This window comes from Panthera pardus, unplaced genomic scaffold (assembly GCF_024362965.1).
Source record: "Panthera pardus isolate Hobbes unplaced genomic scaffold, ASM2436296v1 HiC_scaffold_13, whole genome shotgun sequence".
NCBI classification, from domain to species: Eukaryota; Metazoa; Chordata; class Mammalia; order Carnivora; family Felidae; genus Panthera; species Panthera pardus.
The window spans coordinates 179,668,128-179,688,474 of NW_026526688.1; the positions used below are offsets into that span (position 1 = coordinate 179,668,128).

The 20,347-nt window shown below is 41.8% G+C and overlaps 1 protein-coding gene across 10 annotated transcripts in view; it reads right to left on the reverse strand.

The window, feature by feature from the left end:
• The window catches only part of PCDH7 (protocadherin 7), a 416,191-nt gene extending 396,103 nt beyond the window's left edge, over positions 1-20,088 (reverse strand). For 8 of the 10 annotated variants that reach the window (XM_019453533.2, XM_019453531.2, XM_019453534.2 and 5 more), the window contains exon 1: positions 15,820-20,088. In XM_019453533.2, coding sequence (XP_019309078.2) covers positions 15,820-19,002 — 3,183 coding nt within the window. In that variant the 5' untranslated portion in view covers positions 19,003-20,088. Of the gene's footprint in view, positions 1-9,277; positions 9,541-15,819 lie in introns of those variants that run through there. The other 2 variants (XM_019453537.2, XM_019453538.2) reach the window with 2 other exon arrangements.
• Positions 20,089-20,347: the final 259 nt, after the last annotated feature.

Consider the following 20,347-nt stretch of genomic DNA (forward strand, 5'->3'; position numbering starts at 1 on the left):
ACATTACGAAAACACTGTCATAGCAAACATGAGTAAATCATTATTTTCATAAAAAATGTATCAAATAGGCTTTGGTTGGGCTCATTTGCATTTTACAGGAATGAAAACATGTCTCATAAAGAAATAGAATAACAGTATGTTTTAAGAGGAAAACTATGACTTGATATAAGTCACATTGTAATTGAACATTTAATAATGAACAGCTCTTAGGAAAACCAGAATAAATTGCAAAACATATTTTATAAGGAATTCCCTTCTACTCTGCTTTCTTTAAAATATTGTGAATGTTCAGAAAACAAAAAACAACCCCCCCAAAAAAATATATATATATTTTATTTCTGGTATAGGGTAAATAAAATGTATATTTAAAATTTTTCCTAGGTAAAATTTTATTACCTATAAAAAGGCATTTCCAATCCTAAATAAAATGGCAACTTATAAAAAAAATGAATTTATGTTTCCTGGTTGTATTAATAATACACGTAACAGACTACGTGAATAATGAACAAAATAAAGAATACTAAAGTAAATAACAAAAAAGGAAAACATGTATTTATGAAGCGTTGGCCAAAACAGAAAGTGGCGAGAAGGAAGAAGTGCCTACTGGTCTAAAATCTACTTTCTCATCTTTTGATTTTACCTTTGATTAAGGTCTAAGATGGTACTATTAAAAAAAATTGGTCTGAGTGACCTAATTTCAAGAACGTAGTATAAAAACCATTAAAATAGGAAGGCTGAAATATCACTGAGGCCTTGAGGAGCAGCATGTGAATCCAATTTCATTCTCCTAGGATTTGTTGACTAGAAACTAGACGTGTTCTCTCTACTCCACACATACACAGTGGTTGAGGGTGTGGCCTTCGTAGCCAGACTGCCTGTATTTGACCCTCAGCTCAGTCACCTGACAAACTGTTGTTCCTGAGCAATTACTCAACCCTGCTGGGCATCACTTTCCACACCTACAGAATAAAGATAACTCACTCTATTTCACAGGGTAGTTGCACTTATTTAATGAGTCAAAATACACGACGCATGTTGCCCCGTGCATGGGATATGGCACGCAATGTAAGTTGAGTTTAAGCCTTTATGTATTATCCCACTGAAACTGAATCTCAATGGGGAAAGACTTTGTTCCTTTTCGTGACTGTTGCTTCTCCAGGGTCTAGAACAATGCTTTGCAAATAATCACATCATTGGCGTACAATAATCACTCACTAAGCATTTGCTCTGAACCGTTAACCGCATTACCTCTGTGTATGCACATGTATAAATGCATAAACATATGATACGTACATGTACATGTACACAGAAAGTAGTTTCTTGTTAAAGGTAAAACATTAGAGAAAAAGGCAAGAAGTTTTAGTAATAGAGTAAATTCAATGTCCCTGACCTAACATTATGTGCACTGGTTTGGAAAAAAATTAGGTATTACTGTCTTCTATTCCTAATGCCCTATAGAAATGACCTCTCTATCTAGAATTGACCCTTGCGTTCAACAGTTAAATACAATCAGAAGCAGATTTAGATGCAATAAAAAATTAAAAAAATAAAAAAAAAATAAACCCTTTCAGTTCATGCCATAATTATTGCCATTTCCCTGAAAAAAAAAAAAAAAAAAGAAGAACTGATTAATCTGCCATTTTGAATACAGGAGGTCAAATGTAAAATTAGCTCTAGAAGCTTAGAAAGGTAATTCTTTGAAAAAGTCTCTTCAGCTGTTATGGTCCACTGCCTAGAAATTCTGGCCAAAGGGGAGGAAAGAAGGAGTTCCTCTTCCTGACTTTGATGAGTTTACCCTGTACTATCCTAACAAAATCGCCACTTCCTACATCCCGTTGGACACATGTATAGTTCCCAGGCAGCTCATTATATATTCTATCATGTGAATTTTTAACTTGCATAGGAAAATAAAAAGGCACCATAAAAAATATCCTCAATGCGTCCATGGATTAATGTTATGAAGCACAGTGTATCGCATATATACTATACTTATCAATAGGTGGTCAAGAGTCAGAGCGTGGTAGCAGCCTCAGTACATGCTTGGCAGTCTCCATATGCCAACAGAAATCAGACTCACTGGAACTTTGTCAGACCAATTATGCCACTGTGCATGAAAATCCACTGAGACTGTCCTTAGAAAAGAGGGATTACTAAACCTACGTTATTATAGTTTCAACTGACTCCCTCGCCACTTAAGTCCTACTGCTTTTCATTTGGATCTTAATACTGAAAATATACTGGAAATTTAAGGCTAAATATTACTATTATCGCTTAAAAAGACCTCCTACATTTGTGGAACAATTCTTGACTATTTCACATAAATATTGATTTTACATTAATTAATACACCTAGATGCACTGATCTGTCGGCAAAATTAAAATAACTAAGATGCTATTTTATATCACAAATCCCTGTGAAGCTGAAAGTTGCAGAAAGCACTCAGTGATGTGCATAAAAAGCTGGAGGTAATAAGCTAAGAAAATGAACTTTGTGTCCCCTCAAAATTCATATGCAGAAGCCCCACACCCCAATGTGACTGACTTAGTTATGGCCTTTATGGAGGTAATTATGGTTGAATGAAGTCAGAAGGTGAGGGCCTAATCTCATAGAACTGATGTCTTTGGAAAAAGAGGAAGAGACAGAAAGAAGGCCATCTGAGGACACAGTGAGCAAGTAGCTGCCCACAGCCAGGAAGAGAATCTTCATCAGAAACTGAATTTACCGTCACCTTGATCTGGTAATTCTCGTGTTCAGAATTGTGAGAAAATGCATTTCAGTTATTTAAGCCACCCATCTATGGTAGTTTGCTATGGTGGCCCTAGGGAACTGATCCTGAATCTCTCTTTTAAATCTGCTAAGCATACATAGCAGGTATTGTGGACTAGAATAAAATGCATACCACAGTCTAAATATGTAAATATGTAAATTAAAATCTACCATAGATACTATGCTAATAAAAATTCTCAAGTTTGGAGAGAGAGGTATGTTGGAGGCGAGTTGGCCATAGGCAGCTACTGGACCCTGTTGTACATAGAAAGGGATGGGATCTAGGAGAGATTCTGTTTTGTTTTTCCCCAGTTAGATATGTCACATGGAGATACTAATAGGACCTGCCTCTTGAAATTATTAGAAATGAGTAAATGATACATAGTATACCCTTTGGCAGAGTGATTACCAAAGAATAAAAGCGCAGGGCACCTGAGCGGCCCGGTAGGTTAAGCCTCCAACTTCTACTCAGGTCATGATCTCGCGGTTCGTGGGTTCGAGCCCCACGTCCGGTTCTGTGCTGACAGCTCAGAGCCTGCAGCCTGCTTCAGATTCTGTGTTTCCCACTCTCTCTGCCCTCCCTGGCTCACGCTCTGTCTCTCTTTCTCAAAGTAAACATTAAACAATTAAAAAAAAAAAAGAATAAAAGCTCAATAACTGACAGCTCTTCATGTTAGAGATTGGCCATGATGTATGAAACAAAACTTCCCAGGAAAGCTTGCATAGAAGAAGAAATAACTGTTAAAAAGTGATGGAATGTTTTTTTAAGTGTCAAAATGGATAATATCAAAGTGTTACAAGCCTTTGCTAAACTATTTGCTTTACAGCAATAAGGCTATTTCTTCTCCTCCTTCACCATCGAGACATCAACAGGTACTGAAATTCTGATAACCAGGACCTATTCAACTATGCAAAGGCACACACACTTCTTGCACTTTGATCAGGGATCAGTGGAGATTTGATGGAATTCATCAGGGTAAGAGAATATCAGATGCTTCCGACAAGCAGCAGGACAAATTAAAGCAGCCAACCCACCAACCAAACAAAGAAAACCAAAATCAAAACCAAACAACCTTTTAACATAAGGGACGGTAAAAATATTCCAATAGTGTACACGCATCCCACGAAGGCTTAGAGAGATTCACGGATCATTAGAAACATTATCTTGAGGGGCGCCTGGGTGGCTCAGTCGGTTGGGCGGCCGACTTCGGCTCAGGTCATGATCTCGCGGTCCGTGAGTTCGAGCCCCACGACGGGCTCTGTGCTGACAGCTCGGAGCCTGGAGCCTGTTTCCGATTCTGTGTCTCCCTCTCTCTGACCCTCCCCCATTCATGCTCTGTCTCTCTCTGTCTCAAAAATAAATAAACATTAAAAAAAAAAACTTAAAAAAAGAAACATTATCTTGAGTTGTGGTAATTCTTTTCAAAGCCCCAAATGTTTTATGTGACCCCCCCCCCCCCCATAAACCCTATCGTGTAATCAGAGCAGGGTTGTTATGTAAAATGACAGAGGACAGTTTCAACAGGCTTCCAGACTTGAAAGGACTTACATAAGGTCACACTGGCCAGCCAGTGACAGAACCAGGACAAGGAGGCAGATGTTCAGATTGCCTTACCCAGATAGGAACTCATTTTCCATTTTGCCGGAGACCTTCGAGAAGTGAGCTACCAAATGGAAGTTAGAAATTTCAGGGACTCTAACCCAGAGTTCTTGTAACCTGACCTACCATCTGCAATCAGAATTCAGAAGGGGGAAGGGCTAAAAATGCAGGTTTCTGGGCTATAGTACAGGCTTGCTAGAATTCAGTTTCTGAGAATTGAATGAAACTGGGACAAGAATCCACGACAATAATATGGCCACTATGTTTATGACAATAGTCTGGTAATAATATTAAGGAGAAGGTGAGTATGTTGCTATGCATTGGTTGTGTCCCCCCCCCCCCCACCTTTTTACTTCTTGGTTCTATCTTTCTCTCAACAATATGGGAGCAGAAAACGAATGGAAACAGTGCAGCGGGACATAATATTTTAGACTGAAAAGGAAAATGAAACCACACCAAAACATCGGGTCTAAATGGGAGCAAGTGAAGGTTTACTACTTCTTGACGCTAATCTCGCAACCCAATCAAGCCCTGATGTTTAACACCATTCTTACGATTACCAGCGTCCTGGGCCAAAATTCACGACCACAAATATTTGTCCTCGTCAGGCCTGGAATTCCCTTTCTGACATAGACTTCTTACTTCCCAGATGTCTAGCAGGTGTTGGAGACGCTCGGTGCCTTAACACAGTCCTGGTCTTCGAAGCTGCTGAAGCTTGCTCATCCTCCTTCCTCAAGGCCCTAAGCAGAAGCCTCACTTCCCCAGGACTGTAGATCTTGGTGAGGTGCTGAGCTGCTTAAAGTTGTCTGCATAAAGCAAGTTACACCAGAGCGTGCCAAAGACGAAACTCAACTCCTTCAGCGGTCATTTGCAATTTAAGAGTGCTCTTTCATATGTGAGCTAGTAAGGAGTATTTTTATTTTTTTGAGTAGAGCTGACACACAATGTTATATCAGTTTCCTGTGTCCAACATAGTGATTTCACGCTATGGAGTGCTTTCGAGTTGCAAGGCATTTCTAAGCAACCGCCTCACTGGCCGTCACTCCCAAGACCATATTCTTCTCTCTTCCGGACCTCTCTCCTTACTGAACTAAGTGCATGTTTCTCTTTAGAGAATTCCAGGCTCTCACCTTTAAAAATAACTGTTCACTACAGGCTTTCAAAATAAAAATGGAAACTTATTCTTTATCAGTGAGCATGGGCTGGTACCGTGAATGGATAATATCTGCTAGAACATGCAAACTGAGGAATACAAGACACTCATGCCTATGTTTGGGCATAAAGGTACCTATTTTTTTTTTCCACCAAGAAAGGGATAAGGATAAAGCTGAGAATCCGTATCGGGTAAGAATAAGGATCCCAAGAAAAGTACTGAAAACCAGCATGCTTGCATGCTTCTTCATGCTTCTTCAAAATACGTGGGAACTCTACTGGGTGGCCAGTGCCTCCCTTACTTGCCTCGCATACCTCTAGTTTAATTTTTATCTGTTTTTAAGGGTTTGGTGTTGACACCACTACCAAGGAGAAGGAAGGAGAGGACAGGAGGGAATTGCTCATTTGCTACTGAAATGAGAGTTACACCCACACAGAGAGGGCAGGGACTCTAGCCAACATGGCAGGTAGCCTTTTATCATGGAGACATCCTCCCAGCAGGGAAAGAAAATAGCAATTAGGACACTTACAGTCTGATATAAAAGTGGACCTACCATAGCCCAGCTATTCCATATGAAGGGATCTTCAGGATACCTAGCACCAAAGCCCAGGCCCTTTGTTTGTTGTTCAACAAATATAACGAGTGTCTTCTATGGGCTCGGCACTCGACTAGGCACCGGGAATCAATGATGGATGAGACAGACTTGGAGGTGGTTCCTCTGAGTTTCCCATATATACCTGGCCTATGGATATTATTTTTGTGCTAGTTTTGTGTCCTATCTCTGAATAGACTTGGTCTAGCCATCGTTTCAATTACACCCCAAAACCTCGCACTGTGTATTAAAGATATAGCAAATCAATACAATCTCTATAAAATGAATGGGGGAAAAATCACACACATTCAAGAAAACGGTTTTGCAAACCTGTAGACTGAAAATTATTCCCAGAGACATATTTCAAACTGTGGAATTACTTCGTAAGTTCCTTGAGTTTTTCTAGAGATAGCCTCAAAAAATATAGGGTTAAAGGGACCTACTCAGTTCTTAAGGTGATTGTTTCTTTGCTTAAAAGCACACATGGGGTTGTTTACAAATCTGGTTAATTAATTAGATCTCTACTTTCTAGCCACAGCCTTTTTGTTTGTTTGTTTTTGTTTTGTTGTTAGTAGTAGCAACTGTAGTTTGTGACTACAAAAAGTTTGAAAACCTGGGTCATGTTCTAAGGGGTTCCTTTGAAACGATTTCACCCAGATCAGTCAGAAAATAGATTATATTCAAAAGCACAAATTTTACAAATTTCCCCAAATGCTTTCAGTACACATGAATTCTGACCTGGTATTTCTTCAAAGACTTCATAAAGTTTTTAGGCTAGTTCCATCAGAGTCATGAATAGGTTGTTCATTATTTCAGCTTCCTCACCTCAGATATAATAATGGTGCTTTTCCTCACAGATTGCTCTGAGGAGTAAATAAGCAAACATGCATTCGACACATTGAAACTTAAGGGACATGATGCAAATATAATCTATCCTTTTCTGCTCCATAATCTTTTTTTTTTTTATAATATGTTAGTTCCATGAGGACAAAGACTCTATCTTACTATTTTTTGGCATATCCAGTGCCATTGCTGATATTGGATGTATTAGAAGGTATTAAACTGGACTCCAACATTTCCATATGCCTCTTTAGATGTTGTAATGGGGAATAAATTATTATCTTGTCATTTAAAACAAAATGTCCCAGTGCTAAAATTTATAGGGTAATGGGTAGTTTGTCCTGAGTGTCTCTCCCATCTGTCCACAGGCATCTCCCTAAACGGTAAATTCCAGTAATCACATAGGAGACTGGCCAAGAGTCCTGAGGTGGATGGCAATGGACAGGAAGGGCGGTAGAGAAAGAGGGGGAGTCTGTGCAAGATAGGAACCAACTGGTGACATGTTCGAAGATTAAAACACACACACACACACACACACACACACACACACAGGAATGATAATAGACTTCTCCAAGCTTTTTGCTGTTGATGATTGCTATTGTAATAGTATGCTGTTGATCATTCTGATTCAGCGGAATAGTACGTTAAAATCTTTGGAAGTGTTATTTTTTTTGCTTCCATTTATTATGTTTTTCCACTAATAGCCATAGTTTCCCACCTGAAACAAACTACAGTCGTGGTCCTGAACCCTTTTCAACCGCTTACACAATAAAACACTTTTTTTCCCACGGCGACCAAGAACAGAAACACACACACCACGGCTGAAACAAGGCTCGCACGCAGCACACTTGGAATGGTTCTGTTTCGCTTCAGGTCTTTCCAACTGTGGTAGAGATGCGCTAAATTGATTCTTGCCTCGATAAGGTATTCCAACCCAAGTTTTCAAAATGTTGCCTTCGAATGTTCTTCTTTGTGAAAGTATGTATGTATTTCCCCTCTGTGTGGCTGTAATTAGATTATCCCAAAATTCTGGACCTTTTTTGGTCTATAATTTGTTTTTGAATTGATATGATTTATTACAGGACTCACACATTACACATCTAGGGAAGTTAAGTATGATGAGGGAACATGACATTTTCAAGAAGCAGAAAGTGGCAAGGGTCTTTCGCCAGCCTCTTACGCCGGTCTTTGTGCTCAAAACAAATTGAGAAGTTGAGGATAATTAGGTTTTATTCGGGAATTTCCCTACAGTTTCATTAATACTTCTGAAAATGTCATTTTTGCAAAATTAAATAAACAGCTAATAGAATAAAAAGCCTGAAATAGATACACTAGAGATTTTCATAGGTCAGGGTACATTTGCTACCACTCTACATTTTAGTCTTCTTCCAATATTCATTTATTTTTATTAAAAGGCTGTCATATTGAAAATAACTCACCAAAAATATCCCAAGAATCCGGGATTCTTAGTCTTCCAAAACTTGGACAAAAATTAGGGGGGCAAATAATGTGGTAAATATATTATAAAATTATGAAACTTCACACTTGAACACTTATTTTTAGGCACATAAACACATACAACAACAGATACATAAATATATAACCATAAAGAATTGGAGGGACTATCCAGAGGATTCCCTGACTTGCCTAGAATATTACTTACGCAACTAAAATTCAGCCACTTTCTCAACTATATCTAAATGTTGCATTCTCAGAAGCAGCTTGGATTTATGTTATCAGACATCAAATAGAATAGCCTTCAGATAAATGTACCACGAAAATAGGAAGCCACAAATTCCTTCTGAATGTGACTACAGTGACTTCAGTAAATCTAACGGAAAGATTCCAAATTTTCTTAAGGGATTTAACAACAACAAACATACTTAAAAATTCCATAGATAATTCAGATTCCGTGGTCAATATTTCAAGATTAAGGAAGAAACAATCTATTGGCAGTAACTGCTCAATACAAAATTTGACTCTCAAATTTATTTTATATACCAATATTTTTATAAGTGTTGTTCAAAGTCCTTGAGATAGATGTGTAGACATTATATTTTGTTCTAACACAACTATCTCACTGGCCTGGAAAAGGCTGTAATTCCATAACCCTTTAAAAATGTTGATCGACTTAGGATTTTACCAAAAGTCAGTGTTTAATGTATTATAGACAAAGACTAAGTAGACTTAATTTTCCTTGGTTCACACAAAGCTAGAATCTTAAAATTATTGTTGAAATGTGCCTTGGGATTTTTTTTACAGCCTTCGCTATTCATTTCTTCTGCTAACCACCTCTTTGAGAATGGAATTCTCAGTGACTCAGATGTCCATTTGTAGCACATTTCTTTATTAATACTGTTTCTTTTCTAAGTTTATTTATTTCAACACTCTTTTTCCTTAAACGAGGGGAAAAACTTGAAAATCAAATGCACAACAAGCAAAACAAGCAGTGATTGGCTGACACCCCACGGCCAAGGGCAGGCTCCAGCAGGTTTCGGAGTAGCAAGGACATCAGAGTATGGAGCATAATGGAGCATCATATTAGAGTGGAATTCAGCCAAACACAGTAATGTATGGATGTAGACGCATCTGAAAGAAGGAAAACAAAGATTTATGCAGGTAAAAAAAAAAAAAAGTGCGATGAAGGATTTTTCCCCAATACCTTATACCCAATCAGAATGCTGTGGCAGAGGTTTTGGTCACAGAGAATTTTTATTTACAAATTATGTGTCTGTAAATAATAAATACGCTCGGGGGAAAAACAGTTAACTTGTCAGATGAATCCTACTCAGAAGGTTTAATAGTTTTTTGGTTTGTTTGTTTGTTTGTTTGTACACAGCATTAGAGTTCAATACAAACATCATCACATTCCTGAACATAAACCTTTATTCCGCCTTTAAAACATTAATTCACCAGACGTGATAATTAAGATTAGTTTTAGTGGTTTCAGCTCCATTCTTCTTGGAATGTGATTTCTCCCACAACACTAATGCTAAATAAAGCACTGTGTAATGTTCCGAAACAGAGTCCCTGCTTTAGAAAAGATTCTACGGGTTTTTAAAATAAATAAGAGAGAAAACTAAAGCTGACTCAAGATCTATGTGAACAGCTCCTACTATTTCTATAGAGTCATGGTAAATAAATGGATGAGGAACCTTGCTCTAGCCTAGAAATTGGTTATATACAACTTAAACATAAAGCTCTAAACAAGTATTGTACTAAGTTTCCATTATAACCTTCACCACCATTGTCTCCCAGGCGTAGAAATGACAGTAAAATTTCTAATAGCACTGGCAGCTATGGCGAAGCAAGGATTTTGTCACACTACATTTAGTTTGAAAAACAGTTCAAATTTCATTTTTGAAATTGACAAACTCAATCATTAGCATTTTATCACTAGGTAAATTTAAAATATGATACACTAGATTGGTTAATTGCCTAACAAAGGAGAAAATCTAACTGAACATTTTTAAAATGTCACCTTGCTTTAAAAATTTGCTACAAAACCAATTTAGATGAAAAATTCATTTACAATTGTGAGTTAAGGTCAATATGAAGGTTGTGTTCCCCACAAAGCTGGCAAAATGCAAAGGAGCATAGAAGCCAAAAAAGGATCATCGATATAAATGAAAACAGGCAAAAGATTATTCCAATTAGGGTGCATATAAACTTTTATACACAATGTATAGAAAGCTTGTATTAATTTCCACAAAAATTATGTTCTCATTGAGAATATATTAATCCCACCTGTTGTCAGGCTTCTGCTGAAATTAAAAATTCTGTCAATTAACCTGCTGAATATATGCTGTAAACAATGTTACTTCAGTGTATGTCATCAATTGCTATTTTACAGAGTGGGAAAGAGCCATTAATTTCTTTTGAAAGTCTAGAAAATGTGAATTGTAACTCCCCCGATAATTTACAGATAAAAACTGGAGCCTAAAGCAGCATTATATTCTATTGTAAAAAAGTCAGTTTTCATAGCTCAATATGTAGTTATACATAGACAGGTAAATCTCAACAGATTTCTGTTGCTATTGAAATGTATACAGAAGAAGGGATGTAAATTCAATTTTATTCCTCGGGGGAGTACGATAAAAAACAAAAACACTGGTCTCTGCATTCCATGACTTGTATCCACACTGTATCCTTGATAATCTTGTGATCTCAATCAAATTACTTTCTTCTAAAGGCCTCAACTTAAGTTGCATTGCCCCGTTCAAGGTACCAACAGGAAACAGAACTCGCACCCCAATGGTACAGATAAAGACCTTAGTCTCTTCATAGAAAATGAAGGAACTGGTTTGGTTGATATTTCTTAATTCTAAACTGTGATGACTCTAGTAATTTTAGATCCAGACACTAAATGATTGACTATGATATATTTTATTTCAATGTTGTAGGTGTTTAAAGTTCAAATATGCTCCACATGTTAATGTATGAATATCACAATGAAATAAAAGTCTAATGGCACCATCGTTGGTTTATGTGAATATATCCGCACGAGTTTGTGTGTTAGAAAGAAAGAGAGATACCGTGTGTACGCTTTTCCACATATAAGATACGTAATTACTCAAAGATAGAAAAAAAAATAACAAGAAAGAAGGATTTTGCTGTATTCATCCAGCTGCATGATTTACTTACAACCTATAAACGGACTTTGTGGCATTGCGTCTAAGTTACTAATTGACTTGGGGTAAGTTTGAGAGAAGTTTCAAATTGCCATACTTGGACTTCCATAAAAACGTACATATTCGATGCAGATCAGATCAGCGGATGACCTTTTCCTTATTCAGAGACATCCAGAGGTCTAAGGTAATGTTGCTTTAGTAGATATCTCCTGACTAAAAACATCACCTAACTTTGATCAGTTATTAGCCTGTGCTCTGCTCTATCAGGCCAAATGTCACAGAAACTCTACCATATGCACAATTCATGGTACTTCTTGAAAGTGCTTTTGGCTATAGACAGACACATCATATTGTAGAAACATGCTTATCAAATTGAAACTAGAAGCCGTGGTTGGCATCACTCTACAGATGCTTCTATAGTAAGTATGGTGTCATATCCATACACCAACAAATTAATATTTCGTTTTCTCAGGGCCGAAAACCCTAATAGGCCATGACAAGTTATCCATTCGCTTCCAGACCGGAAGTAATTTAAAAAAATAATTTCTGCCACATTTTTTTACTAAGCATACAACGAATATATTGAACACAGCTCGATAATTAAAGAGAACATTATTTAGACAACATTCAGCAGTTCCTTAGGCAAGGGAAACCATCATTGGACTTATTAAGAATTTTTCTTGAGTATTTCTGAAGCAGCTGTAAATGGATTTTTAAATTAATGTTTATTCAAGCTGTATCTACTCTACTCTTGCCAAAAATACTTTATTTTTCATTTACTAGATACGATAAAATTTTTCCTTGCCAGTGCATTAGGTAATTAATGGCATGACATGTATAAACACAACCGGACTTAAAAATAACTTAAAAAATAGTCACTATGCTTTCATATTGTGTATTAATCTCTTTCGGAATTATATTATTCTTTAAGAGAATTGAAAAATATTTAACACATAGTAAAACTCTGAAGATTTAAAAATTAATAGAAAACATAGAATGTCTCTGCCTTTATTTCACAAAGCAAAAAAAGCACAATTGTCCTTCCAGGTCACAAAATTTGAAGAAGCCCTAAAACCAGGTTTACCAAGCAAAGGAATAATGAAATGGAGAGGTAGAGGCTTAAGCTCAATAATGCTGTCAATGATCCACATTCTGCTCGGCTAGACACATTATTTAGTTGAGAGCAAAGGCTTTTGTTTTGACTGCAAAGGTCTGAACTATGAATACCTGGGCTTCGTCATCAGTTTTGCTAAGGTATGAGTTTCAGGAATATATACATAGATAGATAGATAGATAGATAGATAGATAGATAGATAGATACATAGATACATAGATAGATAGATAGACAAATAGACAGATAGATAGATAGATAGCAACTCTGCAACACACATCTCATAGATGCTGCCAGAGAGTAACTATAGAAGACTGATTTGAAAGTTTCCAGACCCTGTGAAAACACACCAAAAAAGGGGGAGGGGCATTATTTTCAAACTTTGATTTCCACAAAGCTGCTTAATTTATTGCAATATAACCATTAACAGGATTTAGGAGCAGCACTTGGAAACGTCTAATTCTCATGAGGATAAGAACACTGTAAACAGATCTCACTTCCATTCTACCACAAGTTAAGAACTATGATAAGGCAATTCGGGAAATTTATAAATAAAGTGAAGCCTTTATGTCAGATGAAATCTCAGATTTTTAATTAATCCCTACCATAAGGAATTAAAAGACGGCATCCCTCAGGGTTTTCCTTAGATAGATTCAGTATCAACGGAGAAAATTATAACAAAACCTCGTGCTCTTTATTTTATTTTATCTTACATCACATTTAATTACAGAAAATACATTTTGGCAGTTGTATAAAAAATTAAAGGTAATATCTTTTTGGGAAAAAAAATAGAAAATCATCTACTATGGTACAAAAATCAGAACAAAAAAGATCTTGTTTATTGTGTCAGTTGTCTTAACAGAATGTAACTTTGTAAATGGATCCCTTGTCCCCTGACAGCAATATTGAAGAGATGAAGAGTATCAATTACTATTACTAATTACATTAAGAGGAATGTGTTTCATTCTCCCTTATTTCATTTTAGTTCAGCTATTTATTGTGGTCAAAACTTTACACATCTTTTGAATACCTAACAACATATAAGTTTTCCAGTCACTTCTGGCAAACTGCATGATTGAGACCGATGGCTTTGTAGGCTTTCTATTTTGGTATATGGACTTCTTTGCTCTGTTAAGAGCCTAGCACCATACATTAGTTTATTTATAAGCATATCACTTTGCCTTTTAAACAGGATGCCACAACAGTCTTGATATTGGCTGTCTTAAATATTCAAGAATCCAGAGCCAACCTCATTTGATGAGCCAAATAAAGCTTAAGTGACAGCACAGAACATATGAGGCGGTTGTATAAAATATCTATAAATCTGCCACTTGATATGTCCCCTCCAAAGTTTCAGATTACACAATTTAGAATGCAAATGCCATTCAGCCACAAGATAAAAAGTCCTATTAGGATGACAGCGAAGAAGTAAACATTCTGCAGAAAAGACCTCTTCACACACTTCTGCACTACAAGTTATCATTTTCCAAGGGAATTTCTATAGATCTAAGTTTATTTGTGGGCTTTTTATAAGTCACCTTTGTACTATTATTTTAACTAGAATTGTCCGATAAAAGTACCCCAAACAAAACAAAAATCTCCTTCTAACTCCAGGTGAAGCAATAACACAACAGATATAAACTCTCCAGTTATCAAATTTCAGGTTAAAAGAAAGAAAGGCTTTCACATGCATCACATATTTTCGAAAGCAATTTAACGTAATGTGGTTCGGACCTGTATTTTCGTGGATTGCTTTGATTATTGGATATAAAGGCTATGTTCTCCTTATCCAAATAGCTACAGTAGAGTACTATGAGTAGAAGATATCTCTTTAGGAAACTAATTTTTAAGATTGTGAAAGCAAGAAGGAATTAATATCTCTTTTCTATAGTATCTTTGATGACCCCATCAATAACATCTTTAATGAGGCCATAAAACAAGTTCTTGTGCCTTCATTCTTCTCCGACTGTACATTGCACATGCAAAGCATATTTAATAGAGAAGCTATTATTCGATGTTATTTGACAGTCATAAATGTGTTTTCTGAAATGAGTTCTGATGATAAGAAATATAGGATATTTTATTAATGGGGTTGCTACAGCCCTAGACACGGCAGTTTCCAAAAGGTTTACCTTGCTGAGTGTCAGACCTTGGCAGGTGTGAAAAGTAAACTTTGTGAGTGTTACATATATCACACAAGCAAAACTTTCAAAAACAGATTTTCTATTTTCTGAAGTCCATCTCAAAATATGTTTTTAAGACCTGTTTCCACATTTCACTGGGAAACAACCGTATTCTATACCACCTTAATAGTCTCAGATATCATCATGCATACCAAAATTTTCTTGCACACAGTGCATCCGACATGAACATTTCTGTTGCTTGGCTTAAATAAAAAGTGGGTCATGCAATTTTACTTTTGCTTGTAAACCCTTACACCAAACATGAAGAATACAAATGCTCCCTGCATATCCTCACGGAAGTTTAACTGTTACAGATATCGAGGTATTAAAAAGGCAGTTTCGCATGACATTTGTGTATCCTTAGATATTTTTAAACCAACATTTTTGTCAAAGCAGCCAGTTTTTAAGTATCTCAGACTTGGTACCACATTGGCACGAATCGGCCTCCGTTACCTGTAAAAGCTTGCATAATACATAGCATGGCTAAAACTTTTATACTGTGCAATTTGCATAGGCACCAGTAGTAACTTCAGAAATTTTCTCTCTGGATGTAATTATCCACTTCATAGCCACAAAACAAAACAATTTCAGGTCTAAGCTAACCAGCCAACCAATATTTACCTATTTATCCTGAAAACAGAAAATGTAGGATGAATTAGTGCCCTCAAGTTCAAAGAGATGGGCAAAACGCTGCCTACTTCCATGTCTGTTAGTAACTTTGTAAACACTGGGTGGGTAACTTGCAAAATACAGTGGTCCACCTCGTGTAGATGGCCCATGCTCACTCAACCGATGACATATGAATTAACATTAAATTACTGCTGTTAAATTTTCAAATCATAGCTTTAAAAGGGAGAAAGCAAAACTTCACAGAAGGTGCTCTCTGCCTCAGAGTTATTTCACCTCTTCTGGGATATTTAAATATACTTGGAATACATCTTACCTGTTTGCTGTACTTGTTATTGGTTTGACAGCTGTATTCAGAGCAGTGATCTGATCCAATTGAAATGTTGTCTCCTGCTCCCACAAATGTGTTGGCTGGTGGTAGATCTTGTACGGCTTGGTGTTTTTTTCCTGCAGTTGGTGACTGGGGATGAAGCTGGACAGTAGGCAATGGAGAACTAGATTTGTAATGCCTGGCCAGGTCAGGACTGCCAGGCCCACCGTTAACGGATCGGTATCGCCCCATGTTTGGGCTGTCTGACAGCTTCTCATTGACACTATCATACCTCTGTCCATTTGGTTTAGAAGCTTCTACAGTGACAATGCTGCTGTAGAGAGGCTGCTTAGATTTTTTGTTTTTCTTGTCTTTTTTAGGCTTTTTAGATTTGTCATGCTGCTGGGGTGTAAAAAAGTCTTCATGATCTTTTTTGCCAGCTTCATAGCCATTTTTGCTTTTGGACCGGCAGTACCTTGCCATCACTACAATTAAGATGATTAGAATCACGGTCATAATCCCGGCCACCACCCCAATGACAATACTGAGTCTCTGCTTGCTAATTTCGTAACTTGGGTCACCAGCTATATCCTGCGTGAGTGGGGTGTGCAAACTTCTGGCTATCTGTGAGTCAATCACAGTTGCATTAGAAACACTTTCATTGACAAACACATGCACCAGGGTCGTGGTGGACTGGGAAGGCTGTCCACTGTCATTCACTTGCACCACCAACCTGTGCAAGCCATAATGCTTTTGGGTGAGTTTCCCCACTAAGGAAACCACACCGCTGGTGGAATCAATTTCAAACAGCTTGAAGGGATTCCCTCCCACAATGCTGTAGTTAAGGTCTGCATTGATGCCATCGTCACTGTCTGTTGCCAACACTGTAGCTACTACTGTCCTGACATTACTTGAAGGTGGCAGTAAAGTGTAGGAAATGTTTCTGGGAAGGGTAACTGTGGGAGCGTTGTCATTCTCATCCATGACAAAGAGAGAGACCGTGGCTGTGGCTGATCTGGGAGGATCTCCCCCATCCACAGCCTTGACTCTGAACGTGTATGTGGTCTGATGTTCCCGGTCAAAAGACATTGTGGAATAAATGGTCCCCGTGTCATTTTCAATGGAGAAAATGTTACTGTTTTCCTCTATGTAGAGGCTCATCTCTGCATTGCGTCCCTTGTCAGCATCCATCACCGTGACCATCCCCACAGGGCTGTTGGGCTGCAAGTTTTCTTTCACATAAAACGTAAAGACGTCCTGCATAAACTTAGGGTCATTGTCATTCTTGTCAGCCACCTGCACAATCACCGTGGTGCTGCCCTGTAACACTGGGATGCCTTTGTCTTTGGCGTTAACTTTAAACTCATACCTGTCAGTCTGCTCGCGGTCCAGTACCGTATTGACGAGGATGTCCCCGGAATCAGGATCGATGGCAAAGATCCCCATCACAGAGGAATCCAGCGAGTAGGCGATCTCTGCATTTTTCCCGCTGTCGGCGTCTGTCGCCAGCACCGTGGCCACCCTCTCTCCAGGGATGTTGTTCTCGGGAAAGTAAACCTCCACTACTGACTGGCCGAAGACAGGCGGGTTGTCATTAGTGTCTCCTACCTTGACAACCAGGGAGTTGTTGCTGGAGAGGCTGGGGCTGCCCGAGTCCACCGCCACGATGACCACGTTGAACTCCCGGGTGGTCTCATAGTCCAAAGGGGCCGAGGTGTGCAGAAAGTACTTTTTCTTGTTCTGGTCGCCCTCTGTGTCGCTGGCCGGCTTGAGCTGGAAGGGCACGTCGCCCACCACGGTGCAGGTGACCACGCCGTTCTCGCCTTGGTCTCGGTCGGACACCTGCACCAGAGCAATGGGGGTGTCGACAAGAACATCCTCCGCCACGTTGGCCACCCCGTCCTTGAGCGGGATACGCCCGATCTTGCGGATTTCAATGGACGGCACATTGTCGTTCTCGTCCTTGATGTTGAGGACCACCGTGGCCTTGTCGGTCTTGGGGGGCTGCCCGCGGTCCCGGGCCATGACCGTGAAGCGCAGCTGGTTCACCTCCTCCCGGTCGATACGGTGCAGGACACTGAGCCAGCCGGACGTCTCGTCGAGGCGCAGCAGCCGCCGCACGGACTCGGTAGCGGCTCCGAACACGTACTCGATCTGCCCGTTGACCCCCACGTCCAGGTCGGCTGCGCGCAACTGCAGGATGGGAGTCCCCGGGGCGCTGTTCTCGGCGAGGTCCGCCTCGTACACGCTCTTCTCGAAGCGCGGGCTGTTGTCGTTCACGTCGGTGATGAGCACCCGCAAGATGGCCTGAGAGGAGCGCGGCGGGTCGCCACCGTCGCGCACCCGCAGGGTCAGCTCGTAGGAGTCGCGTTGTTCCCGGTCCAGCGCCCCCTTCACGATCAGCTGTGGCTGCTTCTCGCCATCCGGGGTGTCGGCCACCTGCAGTTCGAACACGCTGCTGCGGCCGCCGGGGTTGGTCCCGCCGCCGCCCTCCGGCGCGTCCGGCCGCCTCTTGGAGCCGCCTGGGCCGCCGCCGCTCGCGCCGTTCCCGCCGCCCCCGGGGTAGGGGGCGCTGTCGGCAGGCCCGGCGCGCCGGCCCTCGCCGCCGCCGCCGCCGCCGCCGCCGCCCCCGGGCTCCTGAAGCAGCTCGTAGCGCTCGATGCCGTTGCGGCCGAAGTCACGGTCCGTGGCGGTGGGCAGCAGGTAGAGAGTGCCCACCGGCCGGTTCTCCTCCACCGTGAGCGTGAGCACGGGTGACGGGAAGGTGGGCGTGTTGTCGTTGATGTCGAGCACGATGACCCGGCCCTCGAACAGGTCCACCCAGCTCTGCGAGGGCCCGATCACCGACACCTCGAAGTCCAGAAAGCACTCGTTCTCGTCGAAGATCATCTGACACTGGGGCAGCTTCTCGCGGTCGATGCGCCGCTCGCTGGTGCTCAGCTCGCCGGTGAGGTTGTCGATCTTCAGGTACTCCGAGCCCGACTCCAGGCTGAAAGTCACCTCACCCGAGCCGGTCACGATGCCCAGGTCCGAGGCGACGTTGCCGATGCGGACGTCCGCCGGGCCCTCCTCGGCCAGTCGATACCGGAGGAGTTGCTTGGCGGCCGCCAGGCTGAGCGAGAGCGGCAAGAGGAGGCAGCAGCCCAGGCACCAGCCGCGCGCCCATCCCGCGGTCCGCATCCTCAGCATCTTCTCCTGCTGCTGCTGCTACTGCTCGTTCTAGTCACAGCCCCCTCGGCGCCCCCCTCCTCCGGGGCCGGCCGCCGGCCCTCCTCCCAGTCCTCTTCTCTCTCCGGGAAAGGAGGAAGGGAGAGGAGGGAGGGGGCGAGAAGAGCAGCGTGCGGAGTCGGCCAGGGGGACCAGCGAGGTGTCCTTCTTTTTCTTTTTTCTTTTCCTTCTGCTTCTTCCGAAAGTTATTGTTTCATAATTCATGCAATGGGTGCTAATCGCCCGCTCGCCGGCCGCCGTTCAGTCGCAGTACTCACAGTTCACGGGACACTGCGCGCCGCGGGCTCGGCGCCCCCCCAGAGTCATCCCCGCAGCGGGCGGAGAATCCCGGGCTCCCGTCCCCGCTCTGTCGGATGGGGCCGGAACCGCTCCGGCGGGCGGGCGGTGGAGCCGGGAAGCGGCGGGGAACACGCCTGCAGCTTCCCCCGCCTGCCAACCCCGTTGGTCTTTGCTGCTACTCGAGTTGAGTCCAATTCACGTTCCAGCCACACACTCCAGACCCAGCTTCTGCTCCGGCTGCCCAGGCAAACGTGAGTTGCTTCCTGCACGAGGCGCTGGGGCCAGCAACAAGCCAGTCTGAACTCTGACTCTGCTCTGGCAGCGGGGGAGCCAGTCAACAGATCGAGAATGAAAAAGCCCTGGCAGGTCGCTTCGGGCACCGTGCAGTGGAGACCACTCGCGTCACACGGCGGTCCGCGTCCGGGTCCCCCCCGCGCGCCGAAGAGCAGCTCGAGCCATCTTCACAGACACCCAGAGAGTCAGTCCCTTTTCACCCCCAAGAGCTCGGGTTTCTCTTTTTTTCTTAACAACTCTGCGCAAGGTCATTAGTCACGAAGCCGCCGCCTGAAACCGCAGCAGCCGTTCGCCCGCGGGGGCGAAGGCTGAACCGTGCGCACCGCGCGGTGCCCAAGTTTGGGTTCGCAGCCGCAGAGTCCGTGCCTTCCCTCACCTGCATTCGGCCCGCATGTCGGAGCACTGGGATCTGCAGCGCTGTGCGCGATTCAGGGAGGAGATTGCAGCCTCTCTCTCTCCCCGCTCTCTCTCGATCCCTCCCCTCCCTCCCTCTCTCTCCTCCCTCCTCCTCCTCTCTCCTCCCTCCTCTCCTTTCCCCTTTCCCCTTCTCCCACTCTCTCTACTGCACGCTCCCTCGCCTTCCTCCCAGTCCCAATGCTGGCAACTCGAGCTGAACTTGATCCCTTTGCAGTTCAAAGGTGAGCAAACCAAGCTCGGTGCTCAGGCGACGCTGGCCTGGCGAGAGCCCCCGGCCGGGCTCCCCCAGTGGCAATTAACAAAGATGCCCAATTCT